Source organism: Vigna angularis, chromosome 7 (assembly GCF_016808095.1).
Source record: "Vigna angularis cultivar LongXiaoDou No.4 chromosome 7, ASM1680809v1, whole genome shotgun sequence".
In the NCBI taxonomy this organism is placed as follows: domain Eukaryota; kingdom Viridiplantae; phylum Streptophyta; class Magnoliopsida; order Fabales; family Fabaceae; genus Vigna; species Vigna angularis.
Window position 1 is genome coordinate 30,795,095 of NC_068976.1, and position 23,938 is coordinate 30,819,032.

At 32.9% G+C, this 23,938-nt stretch overlaps 1 protein-coding gene across 1 annotated transcript; it reads right to left on the reverse strand.

The window, feature by feature from the left end:
• Nucleotides 1-11,020: 11,020 nt before the first annotated feature.
• Nucleotides 11,021-13,329, reverse strand: LOC108338643 (probable protein phosphatase 2C 25). The gene is made up of 4 exons (XM_017575648.2): nucleotides 12,747-13,329; nucleotides 11,881-12,219; nucleotides 11,596-11,775; nucleotides 11,021-11,478 (listed from the first exon to the last, which is right to left on the reverse strand). The coding sequence occupies exons 1-4, from the start codon at nucleotides 13,215-13,217 to the stop codon at nucleotides 11,317-11,319; spliced, it is 1,152 nt and encodes a 383-aa protein (XP_017431137.1). The 5' UTR covers nucleotides 13,218-13,329; the 3' UTR covers nucleotides 11,021-11,316.
• Between the last annotated feature and the right edge of the window lie 10,609 nt (nucleotides 13,330-23,938).

Below are 23,938 nucleotides of genomic sequence, written 5' to 3' on the forward strand. Positions count from 1 at the left end.
AGGGTCGAACGTCTAAAGGGTGACGTTGAAGCCCTTTTCTGCACTAGTGATTGTAGCTATATTTTTTGTTAATACACAATTGTTAAATAGTTTAGAATATAAAACTATTAAATGAAAAATATTGTGTTACTTTTTTATAATTACAACTATATGCATAACTTCAACTTTCTCTTATATTCATAAATAGAACTTACAAATAATATTAAATTTGTCTTAATTTTTAATAGAATTGTTGATAGAAAGTAGTGTTTCATTTACCAACGAAAATGTTTGTCGATAAGTTGTATTTATCGACGATTTACTTATGGATGTGTCTATTTCATTTATTGATAGATAAATATATCGGTTAAGTATTATTGATTTAATTTATAAATAGATAGTGGTTGTCGATAGGTTGTTCAATGAAATAGCATTTGCATTTTGGTTTTTCCTCCCTTAATTTCATTTTATGCATCTCAAACTATTTGGCTACGCTCTCATCTTTCGTCTTACACTCCAAAGCTCGTCGAAACTTGGTGACCCTGTCCCTGCCTTGCGTTTAGGTTGTTGTGAGGAGGCCGCTACCGTGACAAAACGCTATTGCAATGTCTTGTTCGTGTTAAGGGATCTTAATCGAGGGTCCTATTGTGTTTTTTGTCATTGTCGTTGTCAAGGAAAACTATTGTGGTTACTGTCCACTACATTGTCCATGGACTGTCGCGGTAACTTCTATATTTGTAGAATAAATTTTGATCTGATTTGAACCTAAATGAAAATTTGTGCAATAAGATAAGGATGGGATTAACATTTGGTTGTGAAATCTAATTTAATACTCATTATCATTTTCAAAATGCATATGCATTTTATGTTCAATTATTAATAAAAATCGGTGCCTAATATGAGATTCTCCTTCAAAATACTATCAATCTCTAATGGATAAAGCTCTTTGATAGTGCATTGCGGATTGTTTGGATTGTCTAAATTGTTTGAATTGTCTGGTTTGTCTGAAAATTGATTTATGTCTAAATTCATTGTGGTTGGGTAGAAAATGTTATCCACTACACTTGAATCTGTCAATCTATTTACTGACGAACATTACTGATGATAAATCTGTCAATAATGAATCAAATTGAGTCATTATATTACTGACAGATAATTGTTAGTAATATCGACAACATTTATCTGTCAATAATTATTGACGATTTATACTCGTTGATAATTATCGACGATCATTAACCTTTAGTAATTATCGATAGCATTATTCATCAATAATTTTTATCCATAATGTTATTATTGAAACATTTTTATCCTTTAGTAATCCGTCAAATACTTTGTCAAATAATAATGGAATTTTTTTCGTTAAAAATACTTTCTTTCGATAAATCAAGTTATTTTTTAATAAATAGTATTGAACTATAATAAGATTATAAAATAACTGTTAAGAGATACATTCATGTTCCTTGAATATTTATTAACTCTATTCATATAACATTACATTTAAAGACAAAAAGAAACAAGTTAAAATTTTTCATATTTAGTTTGAAATTCGAACTAAACCTTTTTGTTGAAGAAAAAGAAAATTAGATCTATATATATTGAATTTTGACTGATTTTTTCTTTTATTAGTTCATTTTTTGAATACTCTCATTAATTAAACATAATCATTTACCCTAAATTCCTAAAAATACTTTTAAATCTTTTTAATTAAGTACGGACATGTCAATTTGAATAGTTTAAATTAAAATATAGAAACAAATGCAAACACCTATTTCATTTTTAAGAAAGTTTCTATAATTTTTATGCTTTTAATTATTAGATTGATCACATTTCACACTTTTAGAAACAAAACTTACTATTTACCTCGAAATTAAATTATAGACACATAGAGGTTAAATTGTTCTTTTAGAGTGTACTTTAGCACACTTTAACAATTATTAAAAATTGTTGTATTCAACACATGTCTTGGGTAAGCTTATTATGCGACAAAAAAAGAAGCTTATATTTAAATAGCATGAATTATAGTTTTTATACTATTTAAGAACTCTATAAAATAGAGTGATAAAATGGATTAGACTAGCTAAGTTGACCTTAACCCGTTTTCTAATATATAGTATATAGGGTCTTTGAACCTGAATTAAATGCAAGCCTTTTTTAGCTTGATTTGATAAACACATTTCATAATCGGACTTCGGTCCAGCTAACTTAAACATGTTCAAGGCAATCCTTCTGATTAAATTTTTTTAAGAAATACACTAACAAAAAATACTAAGTTACTCATTAAAGCATGGTCTCAAACTTTCATTTGTGTCATATAAAACTTTAATATTTTATTTTAACAAAGACTACTTATATATATATATATATATATATATATATATATATATATATATTAAGACGTTGGTAAATTTTTTGAAACTTTAATTTGTTTGATATAAGTCACTTACATGTGTTACATTGTTTTTTCAAACTTTTACAATATTTTCAAACTTAGATGTAAGCAATTAAATATATTGTTTAGGTATATAATCAAATTATAATATATTGATATATATAAATCTTATTTTATAGAGGTAATTTTATAAGGTTAAATTAAATTTAAATGTTTATCATTGATTTATACTAACAAGATTAGTCGATCTAGTCATTATGCTACGTGATATCAAACTTTTCTTTATTTTTACATTTAATGTTTTTTTTATCTGAACACTTGATATCCTCTATCTTAAGAATGTTAAAAATCTCATTTTATTTAAGAATATAGCTAAATTAATTATAATATATAATTTCAAAAAACAAAATTCTAAGAGGATTGATATGTGAGTATTTTCCATCTTTAAAAATGATAATGATTTAGTATCATATTCCAATCTTGTAAATGTACACAATAAATAATTATATGTATTTTATTAATTAAACTAAAATAAATATGTAAATAAAAATAACTATACAATACATTTCAATATTCAATTTTCAAGGAAAAAAAAAGCATCCAACAAAATATAGTGGACTGACCCAAAAACTCTACAACCCACTTCGGGGGTTAGACTTAATCATCAAATTAAGAAACCAAATAAAATTAAACCATCTTAGCCCAATTTTATATAATTCATAAGTTATGTTAGGTCGGTCCGTAACGTGTTAAGTAGTAGCTCACTTGTTATCGCTACGTCAAAGCATGTCTCTATTTAAATTCCATAACTTCATGATTCTTAATTTATGCAATTAATTCAGTGTTTTCCATTGAATTGGGGTCATTGTGACGCTTTAAATATGATTTAATCTTAGACGTGTTATATGAAAATTAGAAATCTTTCCTTAGATTAAAAACTGATAAAATGTTCATTTATTTAACATTATATTTCGATTTCATATGATATTTAATTTTTTTTTATAAGGGTTTGATGTGTTGAAACATATCACCTATATATATCCCAATAAGGCTATACTTCAAATTTAACCTATCATGGGTAAAACACCAAGAATATCATCAAAGAAAAATACAAAGAAATCATGAGGAAAGTCAGAGATTTTCGCCTAAGTCGATATTTTTCATATATTTGCACTCCCATTATCTGTTGTGTCTTGACATGAAAGACATTTTGCCTTCAATAATTAATCTAGGTTATGATTTTATGAGAGTTTGTACTTTCTGAAGAATATCATATCCTTATTTCATGTTCGTTTAAAGTGATATATATAATTATGTACAGAAAGATTGATAGATTTTGAATGTTTATAGGAAGGGAAAGGATAAATAACTGATATATAACTATATAGTTAGGGGTGGGCAAACTGCACTATTTGCACTGCACTATAAATCCATTACAATAAACTATAAAATAGTTTAAAAAAACTGAACTGAACTAAAAAATAGTTCAAAAAAACTGAACTAAACTATTTTTTAGTTCAGTTAACTGCAATACAGTTCAGTAAACTGTTTTGTGAAAACAGTTCAGAATTAAAGCTAAATGATACTGAAAACACTTTTCTTCCTATCTCCATAGAGTCTTTTCTTCTTTGTATGATCTCCATGAGCAGAGTCTCCACCTCCATCTTCAAACACTTTATCTCTTTGTTATACTTGTTTGGGAAAAACAAGTATAAAACATTGTCATCCATTTGATTATGTCATGGAGAATAAAATCACAAAGCCTTCCACCCATTCACTTTTATGTGTAAAAGCAGAGTTTCTATGGTAACAAGGAGACCAGAGACACCAAATTTGTATCCATTAAAGCTTCCATACATATCTACAGCAAAAGAAGTTTCGAAATAAAGCATAACACGTAAAATATAAATTAAAAAATATATAAATTTGTCATATAATCTCACCTTGCTCAAATTTATCAAGTTCTTTAGGATCCTCGTCAAAAAGTATAGAGAAAGGTGTTCCTTTTAACCAATCTTGTGTGCAAACAAGCACTTCCACTATTTTAGGCGTTAGGCAACTACGATAAGGACTAACCACTCTTCCTCCTGTACTGAATGCACACTCTGATGCTACGGTAGAGATAGGAATGGCTAACACCTCTCGAGCCATGTTCGCAAGGATAGGAAATCTAGTCGAGTTGACTTTCCACCAATGTAAAATATCAAGCTCAACTGACTTCATATAAGGTTCAGGATCCTCTCTCAAATATTTATCAAGCTCTGATATATAATCAAATCTACGTCCTGTAGCTCTTAGGTAGAAACTCATGCCATGAGGATCATCATCATCATCATCTAGTTGAGATTCTTGTTGGCTACTTTGAGAACCCTCCTCAATACCTTGATATTGTTCATAAAGTGTTTTTAAAGATGACAATAATTTTGATTTCAATTCATTGGCCATACTAGATTCAAAGAGGTAGTCAATGAAGTAATTAACAAAATCCAACTTACTCCTAGGGTTAAGCACAACAACAATCAATAATAAGATATTAATTCCATTAGGATTTCCCCAATATTTTTCATACTTGCCCTTCATCCTCATTGCCATCAATTTTATGCTCAAATCACTACTCTCAGAATATTGTTGAATCCTTTTACCAATTCCAAAAGAAGAACTAGAAATGCGTAGGGTAGAGTCATAAAACATCTTTAAAAATGGTAGAATAGACCTCGCATATTCCCAATCCTCTTCTAATGGTACACCACCATTACTTTTGGCCATTTCAACACTAGATTTCTTATCTTGTATATCTAGCAAGACAAAGGCATCTTTGTACTTCAAGCTTGTCTCTAACATTAAGTAAGTTGAATTCCACCTTGTTTCAACATCAAGACAAACAATACCTTTGTAAGAAATTCCCTCTTGTTCAACACATGCCTTGAATCTAGCAAATCTAGCGGGAGAAGATTTCACATATTTAACTGCACTTCGGATTTTTGAAATTGAATCTTTGATTTCTTTTAAGCCCTCCTTCACAATTAAACTTAATATATGAGCAACACAACGCATATGAACATATTTTCCCTTTAAGACGAGACAATTCCATGATAACATCCTTCTTTTGAGGTACTGGACCCCAACATCATTTGCTGTAGCATTATCCACAGTGATGCTAAGGACTCGCTTCAACTCCCAATTATTCAAACAAGCCTCAACATGTTTAGCAATGAGCTCCCCTGAATGTCCCGTTGTTTGAGAAAAATTCAAAATTTTCTTTTGAAGTTTCCAATCATTATCAATAAAGTGAGCTGTTACACTCATGTAATTTAGGTTTTGGATTGAAGTCCATGTGTCTATAGTTAAACAAACCCTCTCACACTGCTTTGATAGAAACATTTTCAACTTTGCTTTTTCCTCTTCATAGAGTTCCCACATTTCACGCCTCAATGTAGTGCGGGATGGGACTTCAAATCGTGGTTGCAAGGACCATACAAAGTCACGGAAGTCCTCATTTTCCACAAATCGAAAAGGAAGCTCGGACTTCACAAACATCTTCACCAACTTCATTCGAGATGCATTTTGGTCAAATTTAGAAATAGTTGGTGAAGGGCTAACACTAACTTATGTAGTTGATGATAAAAGCTTTTGCCTTTTGAATGCTTCTTTATTAGGATTTTCTTTGCATCTCGTCAAATGATTCCTCATCCCGCTTGTTCCAGCCAAATATTTAATCAAATCACCACAATAATTGCATTTAGCCTTCTTCTTAGAATAAGGTTTTTGTTTAGTAAAATGTCCCCACACATCTGATCGACCTTTACTATTCTCAATTGACGATGAATCGATATAAGAAGGTAAATAATCCATTCTAGAAGTATTTGGTGTGAGGGTTTCTACCGTTTCTGACATTCACGTCACTGCATTAATTAAGAGTTTAATCAAACAAAAGGCAAATTTATCTAAATGATGATGATGATATAGGGTCCGAAAAAAAATTCAGAAATCACATCACTACATTGATGAAAGTGTTGTGATAAACTCTGAAAACAACAAAGAATTAAGAATGGAATGAAAGTAGTGCTTTCTAATTACACTCCAAGGGATATTATATTAATATTACTCGGTTTCTCCCTGTTTTCAAACCTTGTGATATTGTGTCCTCTTTATGGTTTGTTTTAAGGCACTCTTTATCAATAATCTATTTTATATTTGGTTTAGTTACCATAGTACAGCATATCCCATAGTTTTATCTTTTATAATTTAAAATAGCGTTGCCTATGTGAAATTATCTCGGATGCATGTTGTGCTCTAAACTATGGATACTATAAATGCTTATTGTCAAATATAATCTCACTTTCTTGAAGGATTTTATGGTCCTGGTTGTACCATTTTTATATTTCTCACCAATAAATTAAAAGAACCAAGAAAACTAAAATGGTAATGTAATAAAATTATACAAATCTTGAATCTGTGCTGTTGTGTCTAACTCAACTCTAAAAGCAAATTCGTGAGATAAAAATTTCATATGCCTTGAAAACCTCTACATTGTTGATGAACGTTATAGAATTGATTTGGTTCTAAATATTGCATTGGGTAAGCTGTGTGAGCAGAACAGTTGAAGGTGACCCAATGGTAGTTTGACGATAGACTCTGAAAACATGTTGAATTTTGACAAGTTCTAATTCAAATCCAAAGTCTAAATTATGACGTGGGGTTTTCTTATCTATTATAAGCTCTACTTTTACTATATCTATAATTGATGTGAGATTTCTACACCAAGAAATTCAGCAGGCCCTTTGTGTAGGCTTTTTCCTTTTCCCCCATTGCTCAAAGTTGTTGTAAACATCTGATGTATTTATAAGCATATGAATAGGAGAAGGGGAAGAACAATATTATGCTGTTTTGACTAGAACTTTAAGTAAGAATAACAGTCTTCAAACATGTTTCAAACTAAGCGTTTATCATATGACAATTAACTTCCATATTTTTTTACGGAGCAAAATTATGCAGAGATCTATTAGGTATACATTATAGTATGTGAAACAAATTTATATACAAGGGACAATTATCTATGTTAAGGCACCTATATGGAGAACTTAAGGTAGCTGAATGCATTTGTTATTGTTACTTGAAAATCTACTTCATTAGTTTTAAGCTGCAGTACGGGTTTCTATTTTACATGATTGGTTTTATTGTATTTAAAATTGGATTTCTGACACTAAACTTGCATTGGTATAAACTAATAAATATATGGCAACTGGAAATTGTTTTTTTGATCTCTTTACTTTAGGACTAAGATTTTAGCGAGAACTTTGAACTTAGTAGTGTTGTTGACATTGACAATACAATTGGGATAAAATGCAAATACAGTACCATAATATTGTGGCACTACTTTTCAACAAAAATTGGCCACACAAAGTACACCAATTTTAATTACTGAGATGAAATATACCACTAAGGAAACTTTGATTGGCAAACAATTTTATCTCAGTTTTATCCAAATAACTATTTTGGGAAATCGTTTCATACTTTCTACAGTGAAATGTAACAAGAGGCATGTGAGGCTTCGTTTTGGTTTAACTTTTCTAACTACACAATAATCTTCATACACAATAAAAAGGACAACTACTGGCAAAGCATGGTGTAGTGTTTAACGATGATGGAAGAACCCCGGATGGTAATTTAAAACCCTTATTGGAATAATAAAGTACCTTGGCCACTGATGATGGAAGAACCCCAAATGCTATCTCCACGTACAAACAATTGTTACAAGATGTCTAACAAAATGTTTGAACAACTAAGAATACATTTCAAAAATGTTTGAACATCAGGAAAAACATTCGTACCTTAGGGTTCCAGATTTGCTTCTCTTTTCCAGTTAAAGGAGAAGTGTTCTCAGAATCTTCGACGATGGAGGTAGAACCTTCGACAATTCGGTGACGGCAGAGTGCGGCAAAGCCTTCGATAGCGGCGAGTCTTCGATAGCGGCGAGTCTTCGATAGCGGCGAGCCTTAGACAACGGTAACCTCGACGGCAGCGAACCTTCAACAACGGTAACCTCGGCGGCAGCCTTCAACAGCGGCAACCTTCAACAGCAGCACCGAGTGAGTGAGATGAACGGGATGTAAGGCAAAAAGCAAACGAAGTCGTGATTGGAAAAACAGATATAAACTTAAACGCAGTTAACTACACTGAATGTAAAATAGTTCAGTATTTTTAAACTGTATTATTAATTAGTTTAATTAATTTTTAGTTAACTGTATTATTAGTTTTTTAAGTTTAAAAAAGTATAGATTAACTATAGTTTAAGTATTTTAAGTTAACTCCTGTATATAGTAATAAGAAGCAAACCAATATAAAATGGTAAAATATCATTACTCAAAACTCTTTTCTTACGATAACACTTTTACTTTATCTCGTTTCTGCTTTGAGAATTAGACACTAATTACTTCTATTATCCTAATCATTGCTTCAATTCTCTGTATATAATATTTATTACACAGGTTTTTCTTCAGACTTTCCACCCAATCTTGTTATGAACGCAAGTTATATTCCAATCGATGAACATAAAAATTTTACACAGTTGAATAGGTCACCTTATATGTATGCTTTCATTTCATACTTGTTCATATTTGCAAGATTTTTGCTTTTGGAATCACAGATCCAAAATCATAATGAGCTGCAATTACCTAGTTGATTGCAGTGGTTCATTCGTCCAAAAAGCACTCTATCTGTGTTGAATAAGCCAGAGAGAAAAAGATAAAAATGAAGGAGAATTAGAGCATTATAATAAAGCAGGTTCTTCCAAAAAGTGGTAATAATAAGCCAAATAAAATAGAACGTGCATGTTTCACAAGTATTAATATATATGATAAGATGACCGATTCTTCTCTGAAAGAATCAAACTGAAGAGAGGGTTTAGTAGTTGGCGTATGGTAGGGGATACATGCAAAGTGTTGGTTGGTGATTGGACGATGGGATTTGGTTGCATGCAATGCATATTCCCCTTTTCTGAAACCACTGTGACATGTCTAACATACGATACGAGGATCATCAAACAAAAGGTCATTTGTTTTTGTTTGGACATGGGAGAGTGCCCCCATGAGTACACAACAGTTCACAATCAAACACGTTCTTGTGCCTTCCGCGAAGGATCCCTCAACCACAACGTGTCATGTGCGTGTGCATGCAACTACTCTCAATGCCTCCAAGTCAATCTCAAGTCAAGCCACAACAATTTTCTTATTGTCACCATCATCACTTCATTATTGTCAACATCCTCATATTATATATAATCTGTACACACACACATACACACTGAATTATCCTTTTTTTTTTATGGTTGTATATATCGGCTGTAAATATGTCTACACCTTATTAAATCATTGACCACAAAGACACTCTAAAAACTTGTGTAAACACAAACAGCGTTTTTCCTGATTTTGGATCTCAGAAAATTGGTGATTTCTTCATTGTTTATATAGTGGTTGTTCCATTATATTCAGTTTGCATGACAACGGATATATGCTGCTCAATATTTTACTCTTTCATCGTATTGTTTTCAATTTGGTGGTCGGCAGAACACGTAGTCAGTGATTGTAATGGACAAGAAACTTGGTCGGTCAACATCTGCCAACGGTTCTGCTTATGAGTTGTTATAGATTAATAGTAACGTTCACATTAGTTTTCACGAGACTTTTTATCAATTTATTTATTTATTTTTTCTTATGTTAAATTAATCAAGTAGAGCTCATTTCCTAGTTCCACCGTCCCAGGCTTTTTTTCCGGAGTCAAAACATTTGAGAAACGAAAAACGCCCTAGGAAATTGGTGAACATAACTGTTCTGATAAACAAAACCCTCCATATCAAAAGGGTGTTTTTTCTTTTTTTTTTAAGGGATTTAAAATTTGAATTGTTTTTGGTAATTCTTAAGTATTAGAAAATTAATCTAACATGTAGTGATAAGATAGAATCCTCAAGCAGAAAAAAAAAGTGAATTAAGGTTTAAAAGATTGTTTAACCTAAGCCTGAATATAAAAGGGTTGAATAACAATTATTAAACATGCTTTTCACGTGAATCAAGTGTTTGTTTTATGAACAGTCAAGTTCTTTTGTCTTCAGTATGACCTTAAAGTATCTTCATGCACTCGTGAACCTTTTCATTATCTCTTTTGACACGGTATGGAAAGAAATCTGTTACGATTCATGAACATCTACCTAACTCAAGTTTACGTTATTAACTTTAGAAGTTAAAGTAAAATAGTTTGCATGAATCTCTGTATAACAATAGACCGTGTTAAAGGGATCATTCACGTTGTAGAAGAGTAGATTCGAAGCAAAGTCGCCAAATGTTTGAGAAAATTACTCAGGGATGGAACTTGGAAGCAACATAGGTAAACGAATTAAGGCCCAAAACTATTTATGAGGATAAAAAAAGCTCCTGCATTGATGCAGACCGGCTTGAATAAAAAACTCTCAAATTCTTAAGTCAGAAGCTCACTATTCAGCCTACTGGTCATTCAATATCTAACTAGAATCAGTTGACAAATTCATAGAAAGAGGCTAAATTTGGCTACCTCATAAATTATATGACAGATTCCTTGCTTGAATCATTCTACAACTTTGAATTTAAATATCTTCAAAAAATAAATGAATTACCAAACTAATAATAGTAATGATAATCATAATAATAATAATAATAATGTACGCTTATTACATCAATCATTCTATGGTAAAAAAATTACTAGGTCTTGTTAATATCCCTCCCTATGCAGGTACAAAAAATTTCAATGATGTGGTCAGATTTATATATACAGAAAAGAATGGTTACTCTATCATCAGGCACCTCCTCCAAGGTTAAAAATCAGAAACTGTTATGCAATCTGGACCTCAATGGGGGTCTCAACTGCAATCTAAAAAGACCTGATGCACTACCTCCTTCTTCTGTTGTGCTAACGAAACTTTAAACATAGTGTTCTAATTTGATTAGCATAACGCTCGTATCATCCATGGAGCCTCGTGAAACAGACAAATCTACAAGCTTTTTACAAGCCAGCAATGGTTGTGATTTGTTGCTCCCCACGAGAAAAGAACGAGCAATGTCTACTGCTTCCTGATTACTAACCTGAAAGGACGAGAAAGAGAAACTTGTTCAGTTAGTTCATCACTCAGCAAATGAGAAACAATATTGAACAATACATTTCATGAAGAAATTGTGAATATATGGTCTCAAGTTCTATACCTTATCCCATAGTCCATCTGAAGCTAAGATTAACAAGTCATGTTCAGGTTCAATTCTGAGAACTTTGGTCTCAGGTTCTGCTGTCACCCATTGTTTCAGATGTCTATCTCCAATTCCTCTAGACACAGCAAGAGATCCTTGGATCCTCCAAATGCCGCGGCATAAATCCACGTAGCCACCCTACAAGAACAATTCCAATACTTAAGAACCAACAAATTCAAATTCAAAGATTTTGAGGTGGTTCCAATAACAACAGAGAAAGTATTATCACGCTTAGAAGCTTACCAGGCTCTCAATTCTGTCCCTTTCATCTTCCCTTGAAGGCCTGTGATCAGATGTTAGGGCTTCAGCAACACCCCCTCTGCTAATGACAGCACGGCAATCACCAGCGTTGGACACAACAAGGTTGCCGTTCCTAATCAATGCTGTCACACAGCAAGAGCCACCATGGAGTTCCTCCTTCAGGAAATCTGAGTCTGTGTTGAGGTACCCACGCTTCACTGCCTCCTCAGCATCATCTTCATCTCTCATAATCACTTCATCTAAAATATTCTTCTCTAAGTTATTTGCAGCATATTCAGCAGCCTTGGCACCTCCGTGCCCATCAAATATGCCAAAAAAAGCCTGTCGGGATCACAAACAAATTTTCTCGTTAGATTTAATTACACTCACATCAATCTAACTCATCAAGTATGAGCATCATCAGGAGCATATTAATCAATCCTCAATACACATCACACACACTACAAATTTTACCCCAATCTCTCTGCTTCAAATATTTTAATTCAACGTGTTAACCACTGAAAAAACTTCTTAACTTCGAAACATCAAATTAAAAGCTTTATCTCTTTATTTCGTTACCAACTACCAATAGAAGGATCATACAAAAACTGAGTAAGTAAATCACAATTCTTCATACCATATCTATCTACAAATTCATAAAACCAACAAAAACACACAGAAAATCTCTCGATCCTTCAAATTCTGTAATAAGTAAACTCAATTAGACTCAGACCAATTTCAGACAAAAAGTTTCAAACTTTCCACAACCCCAGTTCGTAAAAAGACCCCATAATCATAAGCCCCCTACCCACATACCCCAGCCCCAAAGTTTTTTTTTTTTTCTCTGTTCAAAAATAGAATTTTCTTACCAGTTTGTTTACACCGCGTAGATTATTCCCAGCGGTGTAACGATCCTCCATGTACTCCCTCCTCCCTCTCTTGCAGTAGACCCCAAAGCCATCCTCCTCATCCTCGACGACGTCACGCGCCGCAGCGGAGGGCGTGGGCGGAACCCCGAAGGTGAGAGAGGAAACGGGTATGTCGAGCCTGGCGGGTCGCTTCCTCTTCAAAACGGTGCCGTTGGGGGAGGTGGAGGAGGCAGAGAAGACGGAGGGAGGCTTGGGAAGGCGAAGGCGAAAAGGAGAAGAAGGAGAGGAGGAAGCAGCCGCAGCAGAAGGAGAAGAACAAGAGGAGGCCGTGTTAGTGTTGGAAGGTTTGAGGTGGGAGAGGGAGAGGGAAAGGGATTCGGGCGAAGAAGAGATGATGGAAGGCTTAGAGCAGAAGAGAGAAGAGGAGGGAGAGAAGACCGGCGAATTGGAAACCGCGACGGAGCAAGACATGTTGGAAAAATCCTTGTGTTGTTGAGTAAAAATTCAAACGTTGGAATTGGTCTTCAATGCGTTTTGTTTTTTGATTTGAGTTTGGGTTTTGTGTGTTGAGAGAGTTTGATAAGGGAGGGTGAGGTGTATATAAAGGGGAAAATAATAGAATGTTGTTTCTGGGTCGGATTGGAGTCAGTGTGGGACCCTCTCTTTTGCGTGTTATTTGCGAGTTTCATTACACACACAAAACACAGCTATCACACTCAATTTTAAAACGTTCTTTGACCACCTTCTTACACCTCTGAAAACCCCCTTTTGCCCCTCCTCCTTTTCCTGCTTCATCTTTTTCTTTTATGTTGCTGCCCCTTCTTCAAAAAATAAGGGTAATAATAGGTCAAGCTTGTTGAAACTATCATCATGAAAATTCAATTTAAGGAAATTAAAAAAAAAGGAAAAATGTAGATTGATATAGTCTTCATACACCATAACGTGAGGTAATATGATAATTTTGTCACAAAAGTTTACTATAAGATTTTGCATATGTTTGTTATATATCTATTTTTAATCATTAAGTCATTTATATTTTAGATTAGTATTTGAATTATTTACAATTTAGAAACTAAAGACATAATTATTAATATTAGTTTTTATTTAACTAGATGCATTAATTTCATTTTCCTGTTTGTGTGTATATATATATATATATATATATATATATATATATATATATATATATATATATATATATATATATATAATCTTATAATACATTGTTGTGTGAGGTAATATGATAATTTCTTTAATGACTGTGCTGATAAAATAACAAAAGTAATTACTATAAGATTTTGCATCAATATTATATCTATCTTTTACCATTGAGTTAATTAGTTACGTGATATGTTAAAGATAATACAAATTGAAATATGGTCTATTTTATAAAATAATATGACAAAAATTATTCAATTTTATGTCTGTTAATTTTATTTCAATATTAAATTTATTTAGATATTATTGCTATGAGTAAAAACATAGTTTTATCTTTAAAATATATTTTATTTAGTTAAAGTTAAATAAAAAAAATACATATAAACTTAAAAAGATTTTATCTCGGGAGATATTGAAATTTTATATTTTACAATTTACATCGGTATATTGGAAGTCGGAAAAAATATAATTTTATTTATATTTTAATTAAGTTATATATTGATATCGTAAAACTTCATGTCATAAATAATTAAATATGATAAGTTTATTAATATTTATAACAATCGTTTTAAAAATATTAGAATAATTATTTATTATTGATAGGCGAAGTATGAATTTCCACATTGATAATATATAATAAATTAGTTATTTTATTTATTGTGAAAGAAGGCATAATTTTAAGCAAAAGAAGTGTGTAATTTATTTATTTTCACAACTAATGACATGAGTTTCCAAGTAATAATAAATTTACATGAAGTGGTAAAGTTTAAATGCAGCTGAAAGAAATATAACTGCAAAAAAAAACATCATTTTGTAAAAGTAATAATATAATGAATAAAAAATAGGAATCAGTATTTGATTTAATTGAAAGAAAACGAAAGTATTGAAATTGAAGAGTTTTTATAGTTGTTTAAATTTACTTTTACTTGGTATTGCATTGATTCAACAAAGAAAAAGGTAAAAGGAATAAAAATCTAATTTGAATGTTGACTTGAAGGTGTGTTGTATTAAAGAGAATGTATCTTTAAGGAAAGAAGAGAAAAAGGGTAGGAATGTAATCTGGCGAAGTGTTAGTGGGGTGACCTGGGCGAGTAAAAGCTGATGAAAGTTGGATTGAAAGAATAAAAAAAAGAAAAAAAAAAGTGTAATAGGAATGTTGAAAGAGTGTATTTTGACTGAAGCAGTGCAACTACTTGCGTTCAAAACCCTAATAATAATCTCTTTCATTCTCTTTCTTAATTTGTATTATTGATTAGGTTTTGTTTGGGAGAAGTTAACTATTGGGAGTGTGGGGCCACAAAGAGAAGCACGTTCTGCGAAGTTACCGTTGGAGATAGAGAGAGAAACAGACCTCATTTATTATATTATTATTATTATTATTATTATTATTATTATTATTATTTGGTTGTTTGGCTTGGTGACCGTTGTCATCTTCTTCAGCACTTCTCAACCGACTCCATATTTCTAACGTTAACACAGTGTTCTTTACAACTTTTTAAAATGCTTTTTTTTCTTCTCATTCAGCACCGCCATATATAAGCTTGCAAGTTGCAACTACTTCATTTCTCGCAATGCTTCCAACTTTACTTGGATGAATTTATTTATTTCAGATAAATGAAATTATTTTTAACTTTTCACAACATTCACATTATATGGTTGACGTCAAACATTGATTCACGTAAAAGTCTCACTTTTACATTGGTTTCTACAACTAATAGAAAATCAACATTCATTAACGATTTTTATAGTTTTAAATAAAGAATTTAATAAGTTTTTATTCTTTAATTTTGACCTCAAATTAGTATATTTTTATTTGTTAAATACATTTTTATAATAGATATTAAAATGATAATATATCAAATCATATAAAATACTTAAATGATAGTATGGAATATGTTTGATATATCAAAAAAATTAATTTAATTAAATTAAAATTATTATATTTATTAATTTTTAAAGTTTAAGAATAAAAATATATCAAAATTTTAAAAATAAATAAATTCTAATTTTACAATAAAATTCATAGATTAAAATGAAATAAATCTATTTTTAGATTTTCTTTTATCATTTTAATACAATTTTGTTATGAAATTATAAGAATAATGTAAGTTTAAAAATATTTCGGACAAGTAGTAAGCTTAAAAGATTTTTAATAATTTCATAATAAAATTACATCATAATAATAAATAATAAAAAAAAGCTTCCGTTTGTATGTAGTTCTCAAAATAACAGAATTTCACCAAACGTAAATGAATTGTTTTGCATTAAGGATTTTGGTTCATCATGTGTATTTAAACATTTTAGATATAATATGCTATTTATTTAATATTAAGATGATTAATATAAGCATTTTTAATTTAATTTTGAAATCCTATCATTAATAATTGAAATGCGTTCTTTGTTAATATTTTTATTTTACAACATAAACAATTGTCTACCATTTCATGTGTTCTAATAATAACAAAATTGCTTAGCTTTTGTCTTTTGTACTGCCTGCTGCTTAACATAGAAACCTTTGTCTTTTTGTGAATCTTAAAAACCTTTATTAACAAAAATATTAAAGAAGATCATAATATCATATTATATAATATGGGTAGCGATAATGCGAATAGATAAATGGATATAACATGGTCTTTCTAGTTTTGTTTTTTTAGTTATTTTAGATTCTTATTTTAAACGTGATTTTTTTATATAAAACCAAGATATAGAAGTAAACATTTCTTCCAATTATACCCTCAAATGAAAAATAATTATATTTTAATTTTTTGGATGGATACCGATGGAACATTAATTATTGGTATATATTTGCATATTGAATTATGATTCATCAATACTTTAATTTGGATTTTTGATCATGCATTCGTATTTCATACTTTAATATATTTTACTAATATTAATAAAATATTTAATTTATAAAATAATAATAATTTTATGTTAATAATAATTTATAAGTTTTTATGTTAATAATTTTAGTATATATGATTTTAATTTGGGTTCATACAATAATAATTATATATTTATTATATTTTTGAAAATTGTTATAAACTTTTTAATATATATATTGTATCGGGTACAGTGTATATCGAACAATTAACCGTTTGGTCACTACCACAATAATGGTCAACCAGGTCATCATCCACTGCATCAACTAAGCTTAACCGCGTTAAATGGTGTTGAACTATAATTGGGCCAACACTTAAGGTATTATTGGGCCAATAGTCTAGTAGAGGATAAAAAAATCAAAAATATCTGATTAAAAATATTGATAAGCTGTTTATGAGCAACCGACCGAATCTAATACCGAATTTAAAGGTAAGTCTGTTTCTATTTTATTGGGCCTGTATCAGTTCAGGATCCATGAGGTGACTTATATATATATATAAAAGGTCAGGGCCAACAACCAGGTACGTTCTACTAAGTTCACAATACTCAATTACAATAAATACAAAACATTCATTTATGAGCAAAAAGCTCTTCAAAGACACATCTAACTTGAGCGTCGGAGCACCTTTTGCAGGTACCTCCCCCTCCGGTCTAGATTGAAGGAAACCGAGCGGTCCTAACTGAAGGCAACCGAGTGATCCAAACTGAAGGAAGGTGAGCAACTCAGACAATTTAGGCATCCGGAAGCAAGGAAGACACATAAGAAAGGTACGTCTCTCAGCCCTACAAAATCCCTACCGAAACATTTTGGCACCTACCGTGGGACCGAGCGGCATCCCATTGAAACTGTAAGGAACCAAGACGAACACTCAGTCTCAATATCACTACGGATCAACACCAGGAACTTTCAGCAAAGCCAAAGCTACACCACATGGGTGATCATCTAAACATGAAATTTCATAAACAAGAAGTATTCAAATACATGGATCTCTTCTGCTGACTCCCTTCAACCCTTATTTTCATCTGTTTCTCAAGATTCAAATTTTTATCAAATCCATTTAATTGGCAAATCTTGTTGCTTTCTTAAAGCAGTAACTTGACAATTTCTATATTACCTTTCTTGTTCAATAATGACATTGTAGCTTTTACAGCTGCTTCTACCTACTAATAAATTTTCAAGTGTAGTAATCTGTCGCACCGTCCGGTCTGTGACATCTGCGTTGTTCGGTCCAGCCCCCGTGTCATCCACCGCGCCATCCGTTTGGAGGGCGGTGATAGGACCCGATGTACAAGCCACCTGATCAAAAGAGAGCTTATCGCTCGATGACGAACGTTCTCAACCATTCGGCCTTCCATGGCCTCAGAGGTGCTCGGCCATTCGGCCTGACAGGTATTCGGTCATTCGGCCTTACATGTATTCGGTCATTCGGCCTTACAAGTAGTCATCCATTCGGCCTTACACGCATTCGGTCATTCGGCCTCACAAGTATTCAGCCAATCGGCCTTACAGGGCATATGACAAGATCATGCACACGTCGCATTTGTCAATCTGGAGTCAACCGTTCGGGCCATCCACAAAACTCAAGGAACGTTCCAAAACGAACTCCTAGGTTCAAAACCGATCGGTGAAGACAGTCTCCCATGGACTATTACCCGAGCGGTGAAGACAGTCCCCCATGGACTATCATCTGAGCGGTGAAGACGGTCCCCCACGAACTATCATCCGAGCGGTAAAGACAGTCCCCCATGGACTATCACCCGAGCGATGAAGAGAGTCCCCCATGGACTATAAACAGAGCAGTAAACACAATCCCTCGTGGACTATAAACCGAACAGTAAAGACAGTCCCCCATGGACTATAAACTGAACGATAAAGATGGTCCCCCATGGACTATAAACCGAACGATAAACACAGTCTCTCATGGACTATAAACCGAACGGTAAAGATAGTGTCCCCCATGCACTATAAACCGAACGGTAAAGACAGTCCCCCATGGACTATAAACCGAATGGTAAAGATAGTCCCCCATGGACTATAAACCGAGCGGTAAAGATAATCCCCCATGGACTATAAACCGAACGGTAAAGACAGTCCCTCATGGACTATAAACCAAACGGTAAAGAGACAGTCCCCCATGGACTATAAACAAAGCAGTAAAGACAATCCCCAATGGACTAAAAATCGAGCGATGTACACAGTCCCCCAAGGACTATAAATCGAGTAGGGGAGGCCAGTCCCTTATGAACTATCATCTGAACAGTAAAGGCATGCCCTAGATGAAGGCTCACTCACAGGTATTCAGTCATTCGACTTCTCAGGTATTCGGTCATTCGACCTCACAAGCATTCGGTCATTCGGCCTCACAAGTATTCGGCCATTCGGCCTTGGGTATTTGGTCATTCGGCCTCGACTGCTCGGCCTTCCATGGCCTCAAGTGTTCAAACATTCGGCCATCCAACTTCATAATCCAAATTATTTAATGTTAATTTGATTGACTACATTTTCCTAATCACATGCATATTCAAATTGTTTTTCCTCTTCAGTACAGGTGACAACATCCTACATACAAATCGTCTGGCCTCTCTCAAGCTCATAATTCCTAAAGTTAATCATGGTTAAAAGCCGAACGATTAACTTGAACTTGGGGGGCATGTATCGGGTGTAAGATCCTTGAAAATATTTGTAAGTTAGATACTAGATAAAAAAAAAGTGAATAGTAAATTGTGAATAGTAAAAAGTGAATAGTAAAAAAAAATATTTTTGGAAAGGATAAGTGTTCCACGTAGCTTTGAGATCAGAATTCATCAAATTGCAAATAAAAAATTATTTTTGTAATAGTAAAATGAATAAAAAAATGAATAGTTAAAATGAATAGTAAAAAATGAATAGTAAATTTTTTTTGCCATAAATAGCCAAGGGGGGGAGGCTGAAAATTTACACCAAAGAACTTAGAAAATTTTTGAGAGAAGAGAATTGGAAGAATTTCTAATTGCAAAGGGGATATTCTGGAAGTTTTCAGAGAGCGAGGAGATTAAGTCTGCAATAGAGGTAAGGGGAGCTAACTTTGAGTATTTCCTTTTGTATTATCTTGAGTCTTGAATATGCTATATTTTGCTTTTGTCTGATCTTAAATCTTGAATATGGAGTATTTTGTTTCTGTATGATCTTATTTTAAATGAGAGTATGCTTTTGTGTTGATATCCAAGTGTGATAGTTGTAAAATGTGATGTTGATTATGTTATGCCATTTGTATGTTATTAGTTGTTCATTTTTGTATTTTGGAAGGATTAGAAATTGTCTAACCGGCTCTACCAGATTCAATTTCTTGTTTCCCCAAACATTTTATTGTTTTCCTTATTTATTTTTATTGTATTTTGGAAGGATTAGAAATTGTCTAACCGGCTCTGCCAGATTCAATTTCTTGTTTCCCCAAACTTTTTATTGCTTTACTTATTTATTTTATTGCATTTTTGGAAGGATTAGAAGTTGTCTAACCGGCTCTGCCAGATTCAACTTCTTGTTAAATATTGTATTCTTCTATGACCATTTATAGTAATATTTTATTATTGTTAATTGTTTATAATTATCTTGTATGAATTCTATTATGAATGAGTTTGTTGGCTGAAATTGATCTTGTTGGAAGGTCTGGAGTAAGGGTTCTATAATAGCTTGTATATGGGTATTAAATAGATGTACAGATACTATTTGAGGTTGTTGTGAGAGGAAGTAAAAATATTAAAATTAGGCATTTTAGATTTAGAGCATAAGAGAACAAAGTAGATAATTTAAATAAATAAATTGTTAATTATTAAGGGCCTCCCTTTGTTGGTAGGATAGAGGAACCTTAAAAACCTGAGTTGGCACATCCCTGATCATAGAGCAGCCCTGGCCTGGTCCAGTCAGTTGTGACTAGTCATATGTGCTGGCGTCGAAGGTGAGTTTGATGCGTTCAGACATCTGGGTCCTCTCCGGTGACCAATTAGGGTAAAGAAAGATCTCTACTAGGATGAAAATAAAATAAAACAAGTTGATTATAGATGCATAAAGTTATCATGGTAAAAACTTCATATATATTTCATTTATCGTTACATTGAGCTCAGACTTTAATATGTAGTTGCTAAGATATGTTGAAGTGTTTTGGCTGATCTATGATCTGTGATTGGTGAAAATATGTTGAGTTATACTCGTTATGGGCAAAATGAGTTTATAATATGAAGTATGATATCTGGCAATATGTTTAATTTATTGACACTAAAATAGGTTATTGTCAAATTATGATTAGAGAATGAACATGATTGAGTTATGTGGATAAGAGGTTATGAATTGTTGATTTGATGAAATGTTGGAGTGGATAAGAGGGTATGAAATGTTGATTTGATGAAATGTTGGACTGGATATAAGAAATCATTGCTTATGAAATGATGTTTACTACGGGGAGTAGTATGTTCGGTTTATACCATGAGAGCTTGATATGAGCAAAGTAACACCTGAGGTTTATGAAAGCAGGCAGAAAGTGGTCTGACCATAAGGCTTTGACATAAATATATGGTTCATAAGTTTTATAGAAGCAGGCTGAGAGAGGTCTGACCGTAAGGCTTCAGAAAGTAAGACATAGTATACAGGTGAGGCTTAGGGAAGCAGGTAGAGAGCGGTCTGACCATAAGGCTTCGTGAGTAAGCATGGTACACTTGTAAGGTTTATGAAAATGAGGAAGATGATTTTGATAATGATGAATTAATGACATCGGGATAATGATATTTTATAAATTGCAGAAATACATGATTGAAATATGTTTATTACAAGTTTAATGAATTATATGATATGGTTGGCTTACCCTTATTTGTTTGTGCTATGATCATATAACTCATGTTATATGTGAATAGATAATGTTGCAGATGCGGTTGAAAAAGCTTAGAGATGAGAGAGATGCGGGAAAAAACTTTCAGGGATATTTTGTAAAAAGAATAAATTTGTATTGGAAAAATTATGTTGTGTAAAACTTATAAGTTGAAATTTCGAATTTATGTTAAGTGGTGAAGACTATATTGTTTGAAGTTTGTAAGTTTGGTATTGTACTTTGGGAGAATTGAAATAAAGTTTGATTGTTTATAGAAGATATCAAATTAAGTTAGTCTCTACTATTAGTAATACCCTTAAAATATTAGGGTGTTACATTTTGGTATTAGAGCAATGGTTTTCGAAAATATTTTGGGACTCTGGGGAGTGAAAATATTATTCTTAGTAAAATTATTAATGGTTTATGATGAAAATGATTATTTGAGGAAATTGATATCATATGCTAAATTGTATTGTTATCTTTTTGAAGAAATCATTTAAAACTCGACAAAGATGCAGCAACAACAAGTTGATCAAGTACCTCAAAATCATTCTAGCTTGAATGACTTCTTAAGGCATGATCCAACTAAATTTAATGGGGAGGCTACTCCTGATGAGGCTGACTCTTGGCTAAGGCAGAATGAGAAGATTTTCCGGGTAATAACTTGCTCAGAAGAACAAAAATTAACTTATGCATCATTTCTTTTGGTGGGTGAGGCTGAATATTGGTGGGAAAGTATGCAACAGTTGATGACGGTTCGTGGTGAGGTTGTGAATTGGGAGAACTTTAAGATAAGGTTCCTGGAAAAATATTTTCCAAACAGTGCAAAATTTGCAAGGGAGGGAGAGTTTCTGACCTTACAACAAAGAAGGCTATCAGTACAAGAGTACGTAGTAAAATTTAATTATCTCTCAAGATTTTATACTCAGAATATCACAGAAGAATGGAGATGTCGAAAATTCGAGGGAGGACTAAGGCATGAACTGAAGAAGGTACTTATGCCATTGGAAATACAAGAGTTTCTAGCATTGGTAGAGAAAGCCAGAATGATAGAATTGTTAGAGTTTGATCCAAGTAGAGTTTCCAGACTTGCAAAAGGAGAATCTTCAATAAAATTCAACAAAAAGCCTTATGAAAAACCACAATTATCATATCGAGGAACAGTGAAGTGTTTTGAGTGTGGAGGAGCACATTTCAGACGTGACTACCCTAAACTTATTGGAGAAAAAGTTGAAGGGAAGAGATGTTTCATCTACAATGATCCGGGACACTTTGCTCATGTTTGTCCAAAGAAAAAGAAGGTGGGTGAACCACAACAACAAGATTCTGCTGAAGTAAAGCCCCGGGCAACAGGAAGAGAATTCGCAATGTCTGTAGAAGAGGCTACTAAGCCAGGTACATTAATCTTACACACTTGTATGTTGTTAGGAGAATGCGTATATGTTTTGTTTGACTCTGGAGCCACACACTCCTTTATATCCCTAGCATGTTTAGAAAGACTCGGATTACCGATGCTTGATCTAGGGTGTGAATTAGTAGTTTCTACACCAGCATCGGGACCAGTTGCGACCAGTTCAGTCTGTGTCGGATGCCCGATCCAAATTGCAGGACGCAAGTTCAAAGTGAACTTGATCTGCTTACCCCTTCAAAATCTAGACATTATTTTAGGAATGGATTGGTTGACTGCCAATCACGTTCTTATTGACTGTGGGAAACAAAAGATAGAGTTTCTAAATTTGAACGATTTAGAACTAAGCTCAACTCGAGTCGTTGCGAAGGATATCAAAGATGGAGCTACCTGCTATGTGGTGTTAGCTCAGGAGAAAAGAGAGAATACTAAAGAACAAATCATCGGAATACCTGTGGTAGAAGAATATGTTGATGTTTTTCCAGAAGAAGTGTCAGGTTTACCACCTAGTCGAGAGATCGATTTCACAATAGATCTAGTGCCCGGAACTGGCCCGGTTTCTATGGCTCCATACAGAATGTCTCCTGCCGAACTAGCAGAGTTGAAAAAGCAAATCGAAGATCTGTTGGAGAAGAAGTTTATCCGTCCAAGTGTGTCTCCATGGGGAGCTCCTGTATTGCTGGTGATGAAGAAGGATGGAAGTTCAAGGTTGTGCGTGGATTATCGACAGTTGAACAAGGTTACATTAAAGAACAAATATCCTTTGCCAAGAATCGATGATCTATTAGATCAGTTGAGAGGAGCAGAGGTGTTTTCAAAAATTGATCTCAGATCTGGGTACCATCAGATTCTTGTCAAGACGGAAGATGTTCAAAAGACGGCTTTCAGATCTCGCTACGGACACT

What these genes read in the sequence shown, in the direction of transcription:
- LOC108338643 (XM_017575648.2), bottom strand. Translation starts at nt 13,217, where the DNA reads ATGTCTTGCTCCGTCGCGGTTTCCAATTCGCCGGTCTTCTCTCCCTCC. An exon ending in TACGCGGTGTAAACAAACTG is followed by an intron (nt 12,220 to 12,746) that starts GTAAGAAAATTC and finishes TGATCCCGACAG; the next exon opens with GCTTTTTTTGGCATATTTGA. An exon ending in GGGACAGAATTGAGAGCCTG is followed by an intron (nt 11,776 to 11,880) that starts GTAAGCTTCTAA and finishes TTGTTCTTGTAG; the next exon opens with GGTGGCTACGTGGATTTATG.